Below are 19715 nucleotides of genomic sequence, written 5' to 3' on the forward strand. Positions count from 1 at the left end.
GGAATTCTAGACTAGCCTGGGCAACATGGTGAAACCCCATCTCTACTAAAATACAAAAAACTGACCAGGCATGGCGGTGCATGCCTGTAGTCCCAGCTACTCAGGAGGCTGAGGTGGGAGAATCGCTCCAACCTAGCAGGCGGAGGTTGCAGTGAGCCGAGATGGCACCACTGAACTCCGGGCCTGGGTGACAGAGTGAGACTCTGTCCTGAAAAAAAGAAAGAACCAGACAGACCAGTATGTCATCATGTTTGCTTCTTCTGATTCTCTTGCATGAGTTTTGTGAAGGAGGGAGAAAAGAAAGGTCTTCCTTTACATACAAGTCTCTATTTCAGGTGGATTTAGAAGTGAGAGGAGAGTTGCATATGTGTGACAGCTGCTAAATTAGCCTTCTCTGTATCCAGAGCACAAACAAAGCCATCATCTCCTCAAGTCTGTTCAGATGAGCCCTTTGACCTATGAATCCATGTTTTGTGGTTGAGAGTGCCTTAAAAAGGTGCCAATTAACAACAGTCTTATATGTGCAAGGGAAACTAAAGGAAACCTGCTACCTACAGGGCTAGCCTCAAGCAATCTAATAACTTTGAGACACTGCTATCCTGGGAGATATTAATATTATTATAATCTGTAAATCTATGAATTCAAGCCAGTGATCCTGAAATGAAAGACTGTTTATTTTGTGAAGCAACCAGTGCATCTCTTCCCACTTTATTAATTTAATGTTCTGAAATCAAAAGAGGGTATATTATTTACTTCAAAACTCAATAACGGGTTCATGCTTGATCTGCGGCATTTCATATTTATAGCTCATCTTTCAGTGGGTGGACTTCCTTTTTTCACAGGTTTCCTTGTCATTTTATAACCAGCTCACTGGACCATGGAGTCAAGACCCCTGGATTTACATTGTGTTCTATTACTCTATGACTTGCTGGGTGCTTGTATCTCTATTGGAGAGTGAGAAATAATGATGACTGAGACCAGATGTAGGCTGACAGAATTCTGAATACCTTAAAGGTCAAATTTTCTAGAAATATAAACTGTATATATGATTAAATTGTGCCAATCTTTGGCTAACAATATGTATAACTCAAACAAAGGAGTTAAAAGAGAAGTTTCTACTCCAAAAAACTGACTGGTAACACACTGAAGCTCAGACTCCTAAATATTTTGGTTGCCAGGATTTTCATGTTATTGCTACGTATCTCTTCCTAACTGTGCCACTTCAAAATATAATGTTTAGCAAGTCCTGAGTCATTTTAACCTTAATAATTCGGGGCATGAATATACTATAAACACTGTGTCAAAAAAGAATAAAAGCAAAACCCATGCCATTTCACACGAATGTTTACATTTTAGTAGTTGACCTTACTGTCAGCTTTCCTGATACATCATTCAATCTAATTTTCCAATCCATTGAAAACATTCTCCAGTTGCTGAGTGACTTCATAAATTGTATTTATGATCCTTGTCTTAAGTTTCTTCAAATGATGTGGCTTTGATGAGTAAACTGCAGATTTTTTTTGCAAAATCTCATAAAAACTAAAAGTAGTCAAATGAGAGCAAGACAACAAAATGAGTTCCCAGAGGATTTTAAAAATCCTGTTCTCTATCACATAAAACCAGGATGCACGGCTTTCCCAAGCAAGGCCTTTGAGGTAAGGTTGCAAATTACGTAACTCTGCAACTTTTTCAATGAACTGAAGGAGCGAGACACCAAATTAGAGACTTACTGTTACAAAAGAATAGCACATTTTGCAAAACACATCTGTACTTGCAACTGAAAACATGTTTCCAAGAACTGGCACAGAAGAACTACCTGAGACACAAAATGAACCTGAAACTTTCTTAATTATGGCATGATCTGCTAGGTGGGGGAGGAGGGGAGAACCACACAACATAATGAGTATGGCAAATGTTTCATTTTCAAATGATACAGTCTTCTTATTGCTACTCCTTGCATAAGGATGTTTCCTGAACTCTGCCACCAAGGTAAGGAGACAGTGGTATAGAGAAGATATGAGGATCACACCTAATTTCCCTTTTCTAGCATTCTAATGCTGCCATTCACATGTGACAGGGCATCCGTTCCACTGGATTTAGCCTAGTTTGGATCAAAGCTTCCTCTACTTCATTTAACAGATTTGCTCAGATGGAAGGTCTCAGAGGAGAAACAATGTTAGTAAAAGGGGGATTTCTGAACATACGAATATGTAGGTCATTGGATTTTTAAATAAATTAGAGAATAGTTTATCTATTAAGGAAGATTCACTGTACATATTTTATGAAATCATGCTTATTATAGGTCAGTGGACATTCTACAAGCATCCCTCAGTAATATTAAGTCTTTTAAAATACTGTCACAAACCTTTCCATACTGGCATAAATCCCTGATTTTTTAAAGTCCACAAAGTAACAAAGGGCAAAAGAATGCTTAAGGTTGGAATTCATAATCACACTGTCAAAAGGCAAAGATGTAAACAAATTAAATAGTCAAGCAACATATTTCACGTACATAGGCCTAGTAAGTCAAACTATGTCAGCATTAAAATAAATTCATGATATAAGCAAGAACGAATATGGAAAAAAAAGGAAACCTGATAGAGTTGCTTATTCCCACAGACACTATCTGCATCACTGCAGGAGCACAGGAGGAGTAGGGCCGAGGGGCAAAGGCACTCTCAAACCCACAGAATCATGTAATTCACCATTTAGACCCAGCAAGTACAGTTTTCATTTAAGTCAAGTTTGGTAAATCTCCTAAGGCCTTACATCCAACGTCTGTTTCTGTCTCATTTTTATTCACTCTCTCTCTCCCCCCACATTCAATATCCATAAGTCAGCCTGGGCAATATCAATATTGATCCATTGAATTGCAGAGCTATAGGGGGGCATAGGTTTTAAACAATAATACTGATAATATTTTCAAAAGAAAGGAGTAAAAAATTCTACACTAGTTCCATAGTATCATATGGCTTTTGATTTGCAGAGAAAGTGGACATAAAACTATAGATAGGTTTTACTCAAACTACTACCCCATGGCATGACCAATTAGGCTAGAAATGGCATGGATTTATAATCTGGGATAAAATGCAGATCCTCAGATAGAGACTACTACACAAGAGATTTATTAAGATGGACTTCCAAGGGAAACTGCTGAGGGAGTGTGAGGAGCAGGACAGGGAAGAGAAGAAATGCAAGCAAAGTCCCAGCTTCAGCCTGGGCCTGCAGAGTGCTCTCGAGTGGAAGTTATGCTTCAGAGCTGTCGCTACTACAGGAGGCTGGGAGCTGCCCTATTGTCATCCTCCCGTACCCAGAAGACAGTGGTAAGCATTTCCATCTCCGCCAGGACGAGCAAAGAAAATCAGTAGCCCAAACTGGAGAGCTGTTAACGGAAAAGCCTAACAGCAGACGCAGGCTTTCAGAAGTAAAACCGTGGGTGGGGTGGGGGCGGGGGAACATCAAAAACAGAGCAGGGATGTTATCTGCCTCAGCCTCCTCCAGTGTGTAACACCCGTCTCAATTTGTGGCCACAGGTTAAAGGGTTTAGAAATGTATCATGGGATTGCCTGAATATTAATGACCAGGTCAGAAAATGCCTTATCACTCTCACCTTACTGTTTTCACTGGGTCTCATTTGCCATAAAAGTCTTCAGAGACACAGAAAGCAGGGCTAATCTTATCTTTCAACAGACTAAAAAAAAAAAAAAAAAAAAAAAAAAAGAATGGTGATACTTAGAATGTATTTTATATAAGATCATAATGACCTAATGGGTCAGACAGGACACAAGGCTCTGCCACACCCTGTGTCTAGAAACATGTTAGTCTCAGGCCCTATCCTGGCACTGCATGACCTCTAATGTGCTGTATTCCTAGCCCAGAACAAGTGACTCAATTTTATGTTCCTAGTTTAGACTGTATATGTTTTTGTTAGCAACCCAAAAGAGAAATGTAAAGATTAAAAAAAAAAAACAATAAAAAATAAAATCATATTAGCAAAAGGCTGCCTATCTCTGACTCCAGCAGACACCATGACCTTGTCATGAAGTGTGGATAGGGCATCATTTTATCAAACAAATACATTTTATGTTCTTAAAAGACATATTTATTAAAATAAAAATAAACTAAAAAGAAGCTCTTGAAAATATGGTTCTATTCTCTTATGTTATTTTACATCATCAAATGATATGGTGACAATGAATCAGCCATAACAAGGTAATTAATAGTTTCTCTTTGGAAAACTGACATTTGAAATGTTATTTATTATGAATTTAAGTTTTTCAACTGGAAGCCTTAAACATGAAAAACTGGGCAGGGTTTTGTTTTTTGTTTTTTTTTTTTTTTTAACAGTTCCAGCTTTATTTGTAAATGTTTGCATATTATTTTATTATACACACATACACACACACACACACAATTTGTTCTTGGTATAACCATGAAGCACAAATCCAGGAACACAAAATATAAGGTGACAAAATGTATTAAAATGCTTTTTATTGAATTTGATAATATATGAATAATAGAGATCATGAACTATTTCTGGAAAATATTCAATAGACTGAGGATATGCTACGATGTTTATTTTTGTTTATTATAGCTGGCAAGTCATTATATTATCCATAAATGTCTGACTCCACTCAAAAAAGTCTAAACATTTGGAAAATCTATGGCTGGTTTCATGAGGCATAATATACCATATTTTCCATTTAACAATACCACTGGTAAAACCAGCTGCCCAGTCCTGCTGTTAGTGACTACAGTACATACAGCAAAAAACAATCTGCCCGCTGACCTCCTGCTTAAGTTCAAACTATGTCATTCTGTCAATACCATCTACCTTGATTAGGTTGGGCTTTATACACAACAGGTTATGATCCCAGAGGGATGAAAAGCTTTCCTAAATTAAAAGCAGAATTTTAAAAGGAAATACTCATACATTCCTATGCAGTTTCCATTTGATATCCTCAAGGCTGGCCCATGAACTCAAGCTCATGTTGATTGAAAGTGAATGTTTCTTTCTGGGTGTAGCCATCTTACAAATTTAATGGCAGCAGGAAAACAATAAAATGTGTTCCATGCTTCAATTAGACCTTTTATAACTTGGCACTTGAAAGATGGCAATGCCAAAGAAAAATCATTAATCCATAAAAATAGACAAAAAGGATTATATGGGAGAAGACAGACCTCCAGGAGTCTAGGGCCTTGGCAAAGTATACACTCTCACCAATATGATCTGTCTTTGTTTTGCCTCATTGTGAGTCTTCTCTTATGCTTCATGCTACTTGGATAAAATGTATACTGTATGTGCTTCTAAAATCCAAAGTAATACAACCATGCTTTCAATTTTATCCTTAGCCAAAGGAGCTGTATACATAACCAGGCAATAAAATGTTGGCTAGCCATGAAATGCCTGTTCATACACATGAATGATAGATGAACGAACACACACACACAACACACACACACACAGAGAGAGAGAGAGAACTGCAAAATACAAAGCCAAAAGACAGATCCTTCTAATTTTCATTTTGCAGTAGTATGCAACAGACTTGGTCAAAAGGACCAGAGCCTTTCATAACCCCAGTCCAGATAACTATGGACACACAAATATTGCCCGAGTACTTTGAATCACGAGACAAAGTGGAAGAGTGATGTCTGGAACATGTAAGAGTCTCTCAGGACCTCTAAACTCATTTTCAAGTGATGTTAACAGACTCTGTCAATATTAGAATGTATAAATTAGCTAAGAGTCAAGGGAACAAGAGATTTTACCTCTCTTGGCCTCCTGCCATACCTAAAATGTCAGCACCAAACCTCAAACAATCCCACTGTTTCTTCCTTGCTCCCAGTCCTGAAGTTCCAGCACCGCTGAAGACCGTTACCAAACCACAATGATTGGTACCATCACCAGTTCATGCTGTGAACTTCCCAAATCCTGTGATCTCAAATTGACCCCCTATCATGTCCAAACTGTCCACCCACTCTGGCCTCCCTTTCAACACCAAATTTTGGAAAGTATCATGTACTTACTTCTGCATCCTCAACAGTTAATCACTCCTTAACTCCTGAATTCTGGCTCCTGTCCCCACCACTCTAATGAAAATTATACTCTAAACTTCGCCAGTCTTCTCCCAACCAACTGCCAAATCTCATGACATGGTTTTAGGCCTCTCTCTCTTAACTTCTCAGCTTTCCACAAGTAGACAAGTCTTCTTCTGGAAACTATCCACACATGTCCTCTATACTCTCACTACTGTCTCCCTATTCTTCCATCTCTACCTGCTCCCATCTCCTGGCATTTCTTCTGTCTCTCTTTCCTGGGGCTAGTGCTGCCACTGGTGGTGGTGGTGATAGTGGTGGTTTCTCCCCTTCCATCCCCTGACTCTTCCATTTCCTGTCCCAGGCTCTGTGACAACATTTCTAATCTCTTGCTCTAGCCCTGATAATTCTTTCTTGCACCAAACTCATATTTTCAATGACTGTTGCACATTTTCACATGTCGTGAAGTGTTGAAGTCGGCCAACACTTCAACATCAAAATAACCCAATCTAAAACTATCACTTTAACCTTACTCCAACCACTCTTCCCACGTCTTCCTGGATTCCCTTCATAATTACACCTTTATTCTCAGTCATCGGGCTTGAAGTTTGGTGTCAGTTCTACTCCTCTCTTTATCCATTTATACACTTTCTGTCCATTTTATTTCCAAAATGTTTCTTCTCTGTACCCTCCCCACCAGCCTAGTTCAAAACCTCCATACATTTCACCTGGATACTAGCAGCAGCCTCCTAAATGATATTCCTACCCCCTTGCTATCAAACCTCCATAAGATCTAATTAAGATGGTGGGAGCACAGCATATTCCTACATAAGACCTTTGATGGTTTCCAGCGCCTGTTAAAGTTCAGAGCTCTTGTCTTGGCACTCAAGGCCTTTTCCAATCTGTGCCATCCCTTTTAAGTTTTATTATCTACCTTTCTTATGAACTACCAACTATACTTGCATTTTTTATACTTGCAAATTGATAATAACTCTTTACAAGCAAAGAAAATATAAAAAATATCTTTACACCAAAAAGAGTAGTTTTTCCCATAAAAAGGTAAAATATATATAATGAGAGATAACCAAAACTTGCCACATGAGGCCAGTAAGAAAATCCCAACCATTAACAAAAACTCATTTTTCTTTTTTTTTCGCTCTGTTGCCAGGCTGGAGTGCAGTGGCGCAATCTCGGCTCACTGCAACCTCCACCTCCTGGTTCAAGTGATTCTCCTACCTCAGCCTCCCAAGTAGCTGGGATTACAGGCACAAGCCACCACGCCCAGCTAATTTTTGTATTCTTAGTAGAGACGGGGTTTCATCATGTTGGCCAGGATGGTCTCACTCTCTTGACATCGTGATCTGCCAGCCGCAGCCTCCCAAAGTTCTGGGGTTATGAGCCACCGCACTCGGCACAAAAACTCATTTTTCAATGACTCATTAATCATAGGACAATTTCAAAACTAATAAAAATTAAAATTGCCTATACAACAGAAATACACTTCAATTCAACCAGAGATCCAACACACTTTCAAAAAAGAGAGAAAAACTGTATTAACTGACTTAACAAAAACACTATCTATTTAACTCACGCAGGATTGCTTAAACAGTATCTACAAAATTCTTACCTCAATGTTTTCTTGCAAAAGAAGTGGAAACCAAAAGTAAACAGACAACCTCTTTAACAATGAACCACTGATAAATGTAAAATATTTATAACTGGTATAACATTTCACTTAGGTGCATTTTTTGAGTGTTAACTTGCATCAGGCAATCCAATTTACCAACATTTATCAGATTTCTTTCCAGTGAGAGTTTTCACTTTTTTTTTTTTTTTTTTTTTGAGATGGAGTCTCACTCTGTCACCCAGGCTGGAGTGCAGTGGCACGATCTCGGCTCATTGCAACCTCTGCCTCCTGGGTTCAAGTGATTCTCCTGCCTCAGTCTCCTAAGCAGCTGAGACTACAGGCACGCACCACCACGCCCGGCTAATTTTTTTGTTTTGTTTTAACAGAGACGGGGTTTTATCATGTTGGCCAGGCTGGTCTTGAACTCCTGACCTCAAGTGATCTGCCCATCTCAGCCTCCCGAAGTGCTGGGACTACAGACACGAGCCACCACGCCCAGCCCCTTAACTTTTGAAGTAATTAAATCTAGAAACATTCCTGTATTTTCCAAACTACTGGGGTTTCAATCCGGCATGCTTTCTTTTATTTGTAAGGTCCATCTATAGTGTGTGTTATCATGTGTCTCTGAACAGATATCAGATTAATGAAGGCATTCCTACATTCTGTACATTCATACAGTTTTTCTCAGAAATGAGTTGTTTTATGTCTTCAAATTATTCCTGCATTTTTTAACTCAACATTTTTACTATGAATTTCTTTAGTTTAAAATAATACTCTTCTTCTTCATCATCTTTGCCTGCTGTACTTTATTTATCCTTCAAGGTCTAACCCCTTGACAACCTAATACTCTAGCGTGTTGTTTACATATGTGCTTGCCCATTATTTTTCTCCTTTTTGCATCTACACAGAGCTTAGCTTCCTGCCTTGTGTTTACCAGGGTGCTGAAACTTTAACCTATTGTTGTTTTGAAGGCTTATGGTATTCATTCTCCTGGAAGTATTCCTCACCTCCACCTCGCCATGATCCTCCACCACAAACACTGCTTACACTCTCCAACATTACTCATCACACTTCACATTTTACTCTAGTTATCTGGTTACCTGGTTTTCACCCCTAGATCGTTAGCACCCTGAGGTTATGCACATTTGCTTTGTTCTTACTCATATAAGGGCTAGGTAAGTGTTTCTCAACATGTGGCCCCCGATCATTACCATCATAATCACCTAGGATCTTGTTAGAAAGGTTCATTGCTGAGTCCAACCTCAGACTTACTCAATCAGAAACTGTGGGATGAGGCCCAGCAGTCTGTGTTTTCACAGCCCTCCAGGTGATTCTGATGCACACTCCAGTTTAAGAACTACTGGTGGAAAACAATGTCTTACATATAAGCACCCTCAATAAAAATAAGACATGTGTGAATTAACTGTTTACATTTTCAACATGTAATGTTATATTCCCTCAAACATTAAAGTAAGAGTAAACTATCCAGTATCATTTTATCAATATCTTAAATCTAACTTGCATGTTTTGAAGCACTTTTATAAATTTTTAAATAAAACTTTACTTATAAAATTATAAAACATAATTTTATTTCTTTTATAAAGTTCAAAACCAAGGGAAAAAATGGATTGGGCATGCATAGTTTTATAATTTGTTAAAAAAAAAAAAAAGGCAAGAGAGTGATAATCACAAAATTCAAGATCAGGGTTACATCTGGAAACAGTAAATGGAGAGGATGAGAGTACATACCCAAGTCATTAGTAACATTTGGGGTCCTGAGTTGCACGTTGGGTTCAAAGATGTCCATTACATCATTAAAATTGAACAATTAGTAAATTAATCATGGTCATGCATGGATCAATGGTAACAGTGTTTCATTAACTAAGGATTATTAATTAATCTAATTCTATGTGCTGAGCTCCATAAAATTTTTTAAACAGATAAAAATAATTATGACTATCTCAATTCTGTCCCCGGCATTATTGTTAATTACAGTGTTCAATGCTAATTGTACCTGTGTGCGGTTGAATGCCACTCTTGCAAAGACAGCTTGGGACACACTGGCCCTCTTCAGCTCATCTCTGACTTGCTGGTAGATATCTGGAGAGACTTCCACGGAAGAGTTGGTTGGCTCTGGCTTAACTGCTCTGGGGATGGGTGGATGGTTCAGGAACTGCTGGTTAATGGCTTGAGGATGCTGGTGAGCCAGGAGCCGGCTAACGGCAATCTGTTGGTTTATCAGATGGGCCATGGCTATTTGTTGCCTTACAAGTTGTGGACTAAGCTGGGGAGAAAGAAGACCAGGGCTCATGATGGGCTGTAATGCGGGCACTTGGTTTCGGATTGGAGTACTGTGGTGAATTTGGCTGTGAGGAGACTGTTCGTTGGTTTTCCCCAGGGATGCCAGCTGGTTCATATTTGGTAAATGCATTGGACGCTGGCCCAGAACACAATAGTCTGAAAGGTTTTCTCGTTCCACTCTTTCCACTGTTAAGAGATAAAAGTGATAATTCATCATTATTTTCATTGGTACAATTTATTGCTAATATATGTAGAACTGAATTATACTTTTGGTATGTTAATAATATAAACATTTTTTCATACAATGATGGAAGTTCCAGCATAAAAGTGACATTCTTTTCAGCAAAATGTTACGATAGGTTTTTTTCATGGAACATATGAAAGAAAGTAAAAATATTTGCCACTTCAATTTGTTAAAATTCTTAAAAGTAAGCATTTCATTAAACAGCCAAGACAGAAACCACTGACCATTCTAAATCCTCTTAGATCCCCAAGCTCTATCATCTCCCCAATCACCCTTTGTTATAAAAGCGCCAGCTGTTCTTATCTTCCGTAGTATGTAGTTAATGGTTATCAGGAAATGACAAGGACAACATCTCCTGACAAATTAAGTGCTACCTTCTAGTAAAAAGCTCACATAAATATTATTATACAACTATGGAAATGTTCATTAAAAAATGTCTACCACATAGTATATCCATTTATTGACTCACTTGCTATTTTTATAGAAATGTTTCTTTAAGAAATTGATATTTTAAACATTGTGCTATGCACTCAGATAAGAAAAAAAATAACAAAATTAATAACATCACCTCAACTTGCCATTAAATGAAGTTCACCCTCTCTCCAGGTTATCTGCTTTATTACATTATATTGCACTTTAATAAAGATTTAAAGAATACTTTGAAAGAGAAAAGAAAGTAAGTATCACATATACACAAGCACAAGGCAAGTATTTTTCTTTCCCTAAGATACTGTCTCAGGAAAGACAGTCACCTCATAGCCAAATCCTTATCCAAGTCTCTGTATTATTCTATCATGAAAAACAAAGTTTGGTTTGGAGTAAAGAAATGGGGCTGAAACAATCCCATCATTATTAGTGTTAAATGCTTACAGGTGTAACATAATCTAACAAGATCTCTTTTTGAAAGCAAAAAATCCATACAAATTTAGCAATTATTTCTTATGATTGCAAATGCTGGATATGACTATGTAAAAGTCCATTAAAGATAACTTTAAGAAGCTAGAGATCAAACATATTCACCTATAGAACACATACAAAAAAAAATTGTCTTCCTATTATACAAATGGCATGTGTGGATTCGCATATAGTTAACAGTGACAGAATCATGGTTTTATTAAAAAAATACTGAGTCTTAAAAAATTCAGGCAGAAATGATGTGTGCTGGACAACTGGGTGAGATGACTCAAAACAGGGGAGTTGGTGATGACAGACACTGATGCCAAATCACATGTGAAGCATCTGAATAAAGTCAATGAACTGTAAGGGTGGAACAAAGTAGTATTTCTAAATTAATACTTTATGTAATATGTGACTTTAAAAAGGTATGCGTGGAAGTAAATTAATACATTAAAATGTGGGTAGATATTTAACTATTTTATATCCATGTCTACAAGTTTTATGCATGCAAAATATCCCATTAGGAAAATATGTGAACATCCAAGTCTTTGTATCACCTTATATTTAGACATGTACAGTACAGTGCTTTCTCCTGCTTTTTAAAGAAACTCAGTTCGGCTGGGCATGGTGGCTCATGCCTGCAATCCCAGCACTTTGGGAGGCCAAGGCTGGTGGATCACCTGGGGTCAGGAGTTCGAGACCAGCCTGGCCAACACAGCAAAACCCCGTCTCTATTGAAAATATAAAATTTAGCCAGGCATGGTGGCACGCACCTGTAATCCCAGATATTCAGGAGGTTGAGTTGGGAGAATCGCTTGAACCCAGGAGGCAGAGGTGAAGACTGCAGTGAGTGGAACTCACACCACTGCACTCTAGCCTGGGTGATAGAGTAAGACTCTGTCTCAAAAAAAAAAAAAAAAAAAAAAAAAAAAGCCTGATTTCTTGCTTAACATTCCTATAAACTCCCAAGTAAGTCAAGAGTTTACTTCAAACTTCTTTTAGGGCTCAATTTTTAACTTAATCCTTACAATGTTTGCTTTTTTTTTTTTTGTAAGACAGAGTTTCACTCTTGTTGTCCAGGCTGTAGCAATGGTGCAGTCTCGGCTCACTGCAGCCTCCACCTCTCAGGTTCAAGTGATTCTTCTGTCTCAGCCTCAAGTAGCTGGGATTACCGGTACGGGCCACCATACCCAGCTAATTTTTTGTATTTTTAGTAGAGACGGGGTTTCACCATGTTGGCCAGGCTGCTCTCAAACTCTAGCCTCATGTGATCCACCCGCCTCGGCCTCCCAAAGTTCTGGGATTACAGGTGTGAGCCACTGCACCCCGCCTAATCCTCACAGTGTAATTCATTTGTTTTACATGTCACCTTTCCTTCATAAGGTTAAGAAAACAAATTACTCATCTTCTAAAGGCAAACCTTTTTCAATTATTATATTAATTAAACTTTAAAGTACATAGCCTTAAAGCCAAACCAAGCAAATGGTTAGGAGCCTTCAGATAACATAATCTAACAGTTTCCATAGAACAGGAATTACCATCATAATTTCCTCACTGAAAAACAAAACAAAACAAAAAGGTAAAGAGACCATGAACTGATTCCAAAGTAAAATCTTAGAGACAGAAATATCGGTCTCAGTTAAATATTGGGTTCACTTTTGCTTATTTTCTTTTAATTCAGTCAAAGTAAAGATAAATTCAGACATTAAATTATGTTTTCAGATTCTTAATGAGGAAATATTTTATCTATTTCATTGCTTGGTGGGGAGAGGGGTTTGAGATCGAGTCTCACTCTGTTACCCCAAGCTAGAGTGCAGTGGTACGATCTCTGCTCACCGCAACCTCTGCCTCCTGGGTTCAAGTGATTCTTGTGCTCAGCCTACCGAGTAACTGGGATTACAGGTGTATGCCCCACCACCACACTCAACTAATTTTTGTGTTTTTAGTAGAGATGGGGTTTCACCCATCTTGGCCAGGTTGCTCTTCAACTCCTGACCTCAGGTGATCCACCTGCCTTGGCTTCCCAAAGTGCTGGGATTACAGGCGTGAGCCACTGTGCCTGGCCATCTATTTCATCTTCTGCTGAAAAAACACAGAACCATCCTCCTATAGAATACATTATTTGACCAAATGTTAATTTTCCAAAATTTTGGTATTTTCACGTTTCAACAATTTAATTACATTTGAGTGAGTTTACTTTCTTGAGATATATCTAAATCACATAATTTAAAAATACTTCATTCATAGATCTAGTCAAAATCATGTTCACAATGAAGCATAAACATCAGAGCGCCATGAAACCTATATGAATTGGTGCAATAAGAGTCTGAATAACGTCAGTCCATATTCTGTGAGGTTATATATAATCATTCTTTCTATCCTTATAAGTTTCCAGGTGGATCCTTATAAATTCTTACAGTTAAGAACAGTAACTATGGAAGTATCTTATGAAGACATGGCAACATATTACATCTGTAGTAACACCATGAAGTACTAACCACTTAGTAAATATTAATGAAGAAACTGCAAATGCAAATACCTACTGTTCAGGTCGATAACAGCCAGAAAAGCTAGCTGCAGAAGAACTAGGTGGAGGAGAGAAAGTCTAACCAGTTCAAAGGTAGCAATCACTACCTAACCTCAGCCAGTTTCTGTCTTTCTTACATTGTCATTTTTTTTGTTTTTTTCTTTTTTGTTTTTTTTTTGAGAAAACAAAAAATCTGGATTTTACATGATATCTCCTAATTTTTAAGTGTTAGCAACTAATTCCATTTCAAAATACAATAAAAGCCAAATAAAACATTTCTGAAAACCAGATCTGTCCAGGGGCTATCAGTTTTTAAATTCTGTCTCTGAGACTAGTCACCCTTTATGTTTTTCAGTTCCTAACAGTTCTATCAATAAAAGCCAAGTTCTTTACTCCCAAGAATGAAAGAAGAAAAAATTATCATCTTGACTTTAAGAATGACTAAGGATCAAATGCTCTCAAAAGGATGCATCTCCAATGACCAAGGCAGAACACAAATTCAGAAACCATTTAAACAGGTTTTGCCTTTTTTTTTTTTTTTTTTTTTTTTGAGACAGAGTCTCACTCCATCACCTAGGCTGGAGTGCAGTGGTACAATCTCAGTTCACTGCAACCTCCACCTCCCAGGTTCAAGTGATTCTCATACCTCAGCCTCCTGAGTAGCTGGGATTACAAGCATGTGCCACGGTGCCCAGCTAATTTTTATATTTTTAGTAGAAACGGGGTTTCACCATGTTGGCCAGGTTGGTCTCCAACTCCTGAACTCAAGTGATTCGCCCGCCTCAGCCTCCCAAAGGGCTGGGATTACAGGCGTGAGCCACCGTGCCTGGCTGATTTTGCCTAAATTGAAAACATTTTAATTTAGTTCTTGCTGCCACTCTTATAAAAATAATATCAGAATAACGTTTTTAGCCTCTTAAGTCACAGCAAGTGAAGTACAGATGCTTAAAAAAGAGAGGGAGCATCAGGATGTGCCAGACTGTATCAGAAAATTGAGCCTCAACTTTCTTTTTCTCTTTCTTTCCTCCCTCCCTCCCTCCCTTCCTGCTTTCCTGCTTCTTCCTTTCTCTTCTTCCCTTTACTCCCTCCTTCCATCTCTCCCTTCCTTTCTCTTCTTTCTTTTAAAATAATTAGAAAGTAACCACAATGTGTGAAACACAGACCTAACAGCAGTGCCTGGTTTTGTGTTCTTGCTTTTTCACTGTGTAATGGAAAACATCATGTTAAGTCTGTCTTAAACTAAACCAAGATCAAAGACATCACCTTGGCCCTAAGGGCCATCTTATGCCTGCAGTATTTAGCAGAAGATCAGAAATCCTGGAAAAAACGAAGGGTAAATGGTAGTGCTGTTTCTGACGGTGAAAGCAATGTTCACATTCACAACAGAAAATATTCTGACAAAGGCAACATGCTTACTTATTAAAGAGACAGTAAAAACACAACTGCTGGCCTAGTGCAGTGGCTCATGCCTGCAATTCCAGCATTTTGGAAGGCCGAGGAGGCCGGAACACTTGAGGTCAGGAGTTCGAGACCAGCCTGGCCAACATGGTGAAACCTGGTCTCTACTAAAATACAAAAATTAGCCAGGTGTGGTGGCTCATGCCTGTAATCCCAACTACTTAGGAGGCTGAGGCAGGAGAATCGCTTGAATCCAGGAGGTTGGATTCACTTGAATCCAGAGGTTGCAGTGAGCCGAGATTGTGCCACTGCACTTCAGCTTGGGCGACAGAGTCAAACTCTGTCTCATAAATAAATAAATAAATAAATAACTCACAACTGCTCCCAGAGCTTTAAATCAGAGCTTCAATTTAATTCACAATGAACTTGATTCTACTGTGGCTGAAGCCTTGAGGGTGAGTACCAGAGAGGGAATCGCCTGGAAAGGAATGATGTCCCCAGCTTCTAATGTAAGTTCCCAAACAGAAGATGGTTTAAGAAACCGTCAAGGCAAGGGGGGCTCAAATGCTTCTATGTCCAGTAGCTGTGAGGCTTTTGGTAGCTATTCTAATATCTGGGGAAAGGTACCAGTCCAGAGACCTTCCAGATAAACAGTTCAGATCTGGAGTCTGTTCAGGTCTCTGAAAAACTCAGAGTTCTAAGAGGATCTTGCAGATTCCTTCAAATTTCCTGGGACTGAGCGAAAACTGCAGGGAATGGGCAGCCATTTTCTAACCACTCTCTAAGCTTCCGGGATTCCATTTAAGTCTAAAGCAGATAAGGCCTTTGTAGCCCTATATTAGAATTTCAGAAACTCCTAAAACCTCACCAAGTTCACAGCGATGATGCTCTAACCAAGAGCACCCTATGACCATTAGCTATTCAGATGCTCACAATTGCTGCCTGTGGCTGGTTGTTCACAGATGAGAAAGTTATACTTCTCCCTCAAGAATTTACCTGCATTACAATTAAAAGGTATTTGGTCCAAAAATCTTATTTTATTTAGGACACTTTTTACAGCACATCCAGGAAGCCAAGTATTTATTTTAAATATTATAAATCCCTGATATATATTTATATATTTTAGGTTGTTACAAGAACATTTTCAAAACTCAAAAAATAAAATAATACACACATACACACACACATATATATACACAAGTATATATACGTATATATATGTTTGTGTATATATACGTGTGTGTGTGTGTGTATATGTATATAGTCTTTCACTCCTATATTGTGGCACTTAATTCTTATTATTTCTTTTGCAATTGTGTAAAGTAAATATAGTAAAATTTCAATGCTCAAAATATAATCCAATGACTTAGTGCCCTAAAGTATAGTTTCTGAAAGTTTTTGAGCAAAAGATGAAGCATCTCATTGGCACAGATGCCTGCCAGTAACAGCAAGGTGGCATAGGAAAGGTAGAAAGAAAAGCAAACTGAAATTTCAAAGGCCTGGGTCATAACTAGATGAGTGATCTGGGGATTATCTGTAAAATGGGAAGGATTACCTGTAAAGTGGTCTTAAAGTAACCTTGCAGGTTACTTATCTAAGAGCATCTTTAAAAGTACCATTTTAAGACAATTAATTTCTATTACAAGAAAAATAGCTGTTTTCTGTCCTTCATGTCACATACATGTGCCATGTGCACTTGTGCACACACATGCAATACAAAGTGAAACTTACCAGTAAGAAAGTTGATTGCTTCTGACCCAAATCCTAAAACTGTTAATAACCACATGCCCCAAACTGGGCAGTTCACCTTAAGCAGCAGAATACAGACTGCAGGGTCCTAAAGGCATAGGTTTGAATTCAGAGTCTTCCATTAACAGGTTTGTAACATCAAACAATTATGACATTAACTTTGGGGACTTGTAATAGAAATAGAATTAGAAACAGAAATAGAATAGAAAATAGAAAAATATAGCGGCAATAGCAATAGTAATTAGAGTATAGCTCTTGCAAGTTTATCAATACTGCTGAAAAGATAGGTAATATTTCTAGAGCTATTATAGTAGTATTTTCATGCTGCAAACCTTAACATAGTTGCTTTTGTGACATAGCCCCTGGGGTTTGTCCATAGTTATAATGGGTAGATAGTAATGAATTGGGTAAAAGGCTTTGCACTGAGAAATTTCCAGAATCTCTGGCCTATGGATTTTTCTTTAAGCCATTAAGATGCTTATGCAAATGTAAATGGATTAGCATGAATGAGTGCTAATGGATTCCTTAATAAGATAACACTCTAGTATTCCCCAGAACCTCTCCTAGAAACCCTGGGTAGAAGAACATAAGCCAAAAAAAAAAAAAAGAAAGAAAGAAAAGAAGATGGAAGAATTTCTCTATGACTCTTTCAACCTTAGAAAGTACTCTGAAAGTGATTCTACAAATGCAAAAAAAGACATTGGTTTGCTTTTGGCACTCTTGGTAAAAAAGTTGCCAATCAAACCAACAATTTCAGATTGGTACCCAAACATTAGAGCACAGAAAAAAGATACTAGAGCATATGAATGCCTTAAATTTACAAACCTCCTCTCCAGGTTCTCTGCTTCCCCACCTTATGCTCTAAAACCTTGATGCCCAATTTTAAAGATAATGATCTTGTCTAATACCAGAGAAATTAAAAAATGTGCTCTAGGTCAAATAACTATCCAAATGCAGATAAATATTTAGGAGTATTCAAAATGATTAAGGCTGCTGGCTCTAGCCTCATAATAAGAAAACGCAAACCACATGGCCACTTTTTCCTCTTTTTGTGCATAACTCAAAGTCAAGTTCTAAGGCCTAAATGTTTCACAAGTGCTTTTTAATGGGTTTTCTTTATAAAAAATATATGTATTATAAGTTTAAGAATTTTCATATTTTTACTGCTAACATACCTTTTTCAAACTGCATTGGCATTTCAGGTAACACCAAACCCTACCATTTATATAGTAGCTGAAGCACTGAGCTAAATCCCTTACACATCATTATCGTTTAACTCTCACAATAATTTTACGGCATTGATATTAAGATGCCTACTTTATTAAAGAAGCTGAAGGTCAGTCATTTGACTTTAATGTCATAATTGTTTGATGTTGCAAACCTGTTAATGGAAGACTCTGAATTCAAACCTATGCCTTTAGGACCCTGCAGTCTGTATTCTGCTGCTTAAGGTGAACTGCCCAGTTTGGAGCATGTGGTTATTAATAGTTTCAGGATTTGGGTCAGGAGCAATCAACTTTCTTACTGATAAGTTTCACTTTGTATTTGCATGTGTGTGTGTATAAGTGCACATGGCACATGTATGTGACATGAAGGATGGATAAGTCATCTGAATGGTAAAAGCTCAACCTGAGCCTCCACTGTATGCTTTGTGTAACATAGACTGAAAAGACTGTCAACTCAAAAAGTGATGAAATCACTGATTCCTCAACAGTTGATTCAGCTAATCACTTAAATAGAATTATTTGCATTAAAATTCATATAATAAACATTTATTAATCAACTACCATGTGCCAGGAATGATGGCAGCCCCTAGAGATACAGTACTGAATAATATCAACTTTAAAAAATTCCATCAATATATTTGCTTCAGACAATTTAACTGTCTGCTACACGTAGATGAGCCCATAACATCTGCCTATGATTTAAAGTGCATTTCTATTTGATGATAAAAGATAGCTCCTTTAAATTCCTATTTTGTCAGTTTATTAGCAATTCATTCTAGTCAACTGTAAGCCACACACACATACATACATATACAGTGATTATATTTATTTTTATAAATCCCCTCCCATTATCTTATTTTTCTTATTTTTCTTGAGGCAAAAGCTATTGACCCAACATGAGTGTCATCAGCATGGACTGATGAAGGATATGAATCACACAGCAGAGAGCTTTCTCAAGTACCCTATAAATTCTATAAATAGAAAGTATTTCTTTGAAACAAGTAACCAACAAGAAACGAAATTGGGTATGCATACTCACACAATATGATAACAGCTTGAGAATCCTGGGCAATCACAAATTCATATATAATTGAACTATATGAAATTGGTGATATGTAACAACTTTGACCTACAAAAACAGCAATTCCATATGCTTCCACCTGATACTTATTTTGTCTCCTTGCACTCAGCTGAGCTACACATTAACGGTCAACAACCCCACTGTCCACCCAAAGGCTTTCATTGGGTTAAAATCTTTTTTAAACATAACACTAATTTCCCCCAACAAACCAGAATAGCAGCCCGTCTGCCAACATTGAATATGCCTAGTCACTGAAAATACTTCTGGTTTATTTTCTCCTAGTCAATAACTGGAAGTATAAGGTCAATTTACTATACAAAAAAAAAAAAATTTCTGTTAATACAAACACAGTCGGACATGATTGCAGTAGCCAAAGCTAATAGATCTCTCAGATATAAATCTCATACCATTAAAACAAACAAATAAAACTACTACCAGAAGAGTTCACTAAACATAATTTTAAAAAATTATTGAGCTTGAAAGAGCTAAAGAGCAAAAGAAAGAAAAAGACTAGCTACCAAACCCAAAGATTTTGTTTTTCTCTAAATTTGTTCAAGAGAATTTGTCTCTGGTTTGAGAACTTGCTTGCAAAGTCCCTGCCTAGAGCAAGATATTCAGAGCCAACTTGT

The 19715-nt window shown here is 37.7% G+C and overlaps 1 protein-coding gene across 4 annotated transcripts in view; it reads right to left on the minus strand.

Moving 5' to 3' along the window:
* SATB2 (SATB homeobox 2) overlaps positions 1-19715 on the minus strand; it is a 194134-nt gene that overhangs the window by 68549 nt on the left and 105870 nt on the right. For all 4 annotated transcript variants that reach the window (XM_009182706.4, XM_003907774.4, XM_009182702.4 and 1 more), the window contains one exon: positions 9678-10150. In XM_009182706.4, coding sequence (XP_009180970.1) covers positions 9678-10150 — 473 coding nt within the window. The remainder of the gene's footprint in view (positions 1-9677; positions 10151-19715) is intronic.

The sequence above is a fragment of the Papio anubis genome, chromosome 10, assembly GCF_008728515.1.
Source record: "Papio anubis isolate 15944 chromosome 10, Panubis1.0, whole genome shotgun sequence".
NCBI lineage: Eukaryota > Metazoa > Chordata > Mammalia > Primates > Cercopithecidae > Papio > Papio anubis.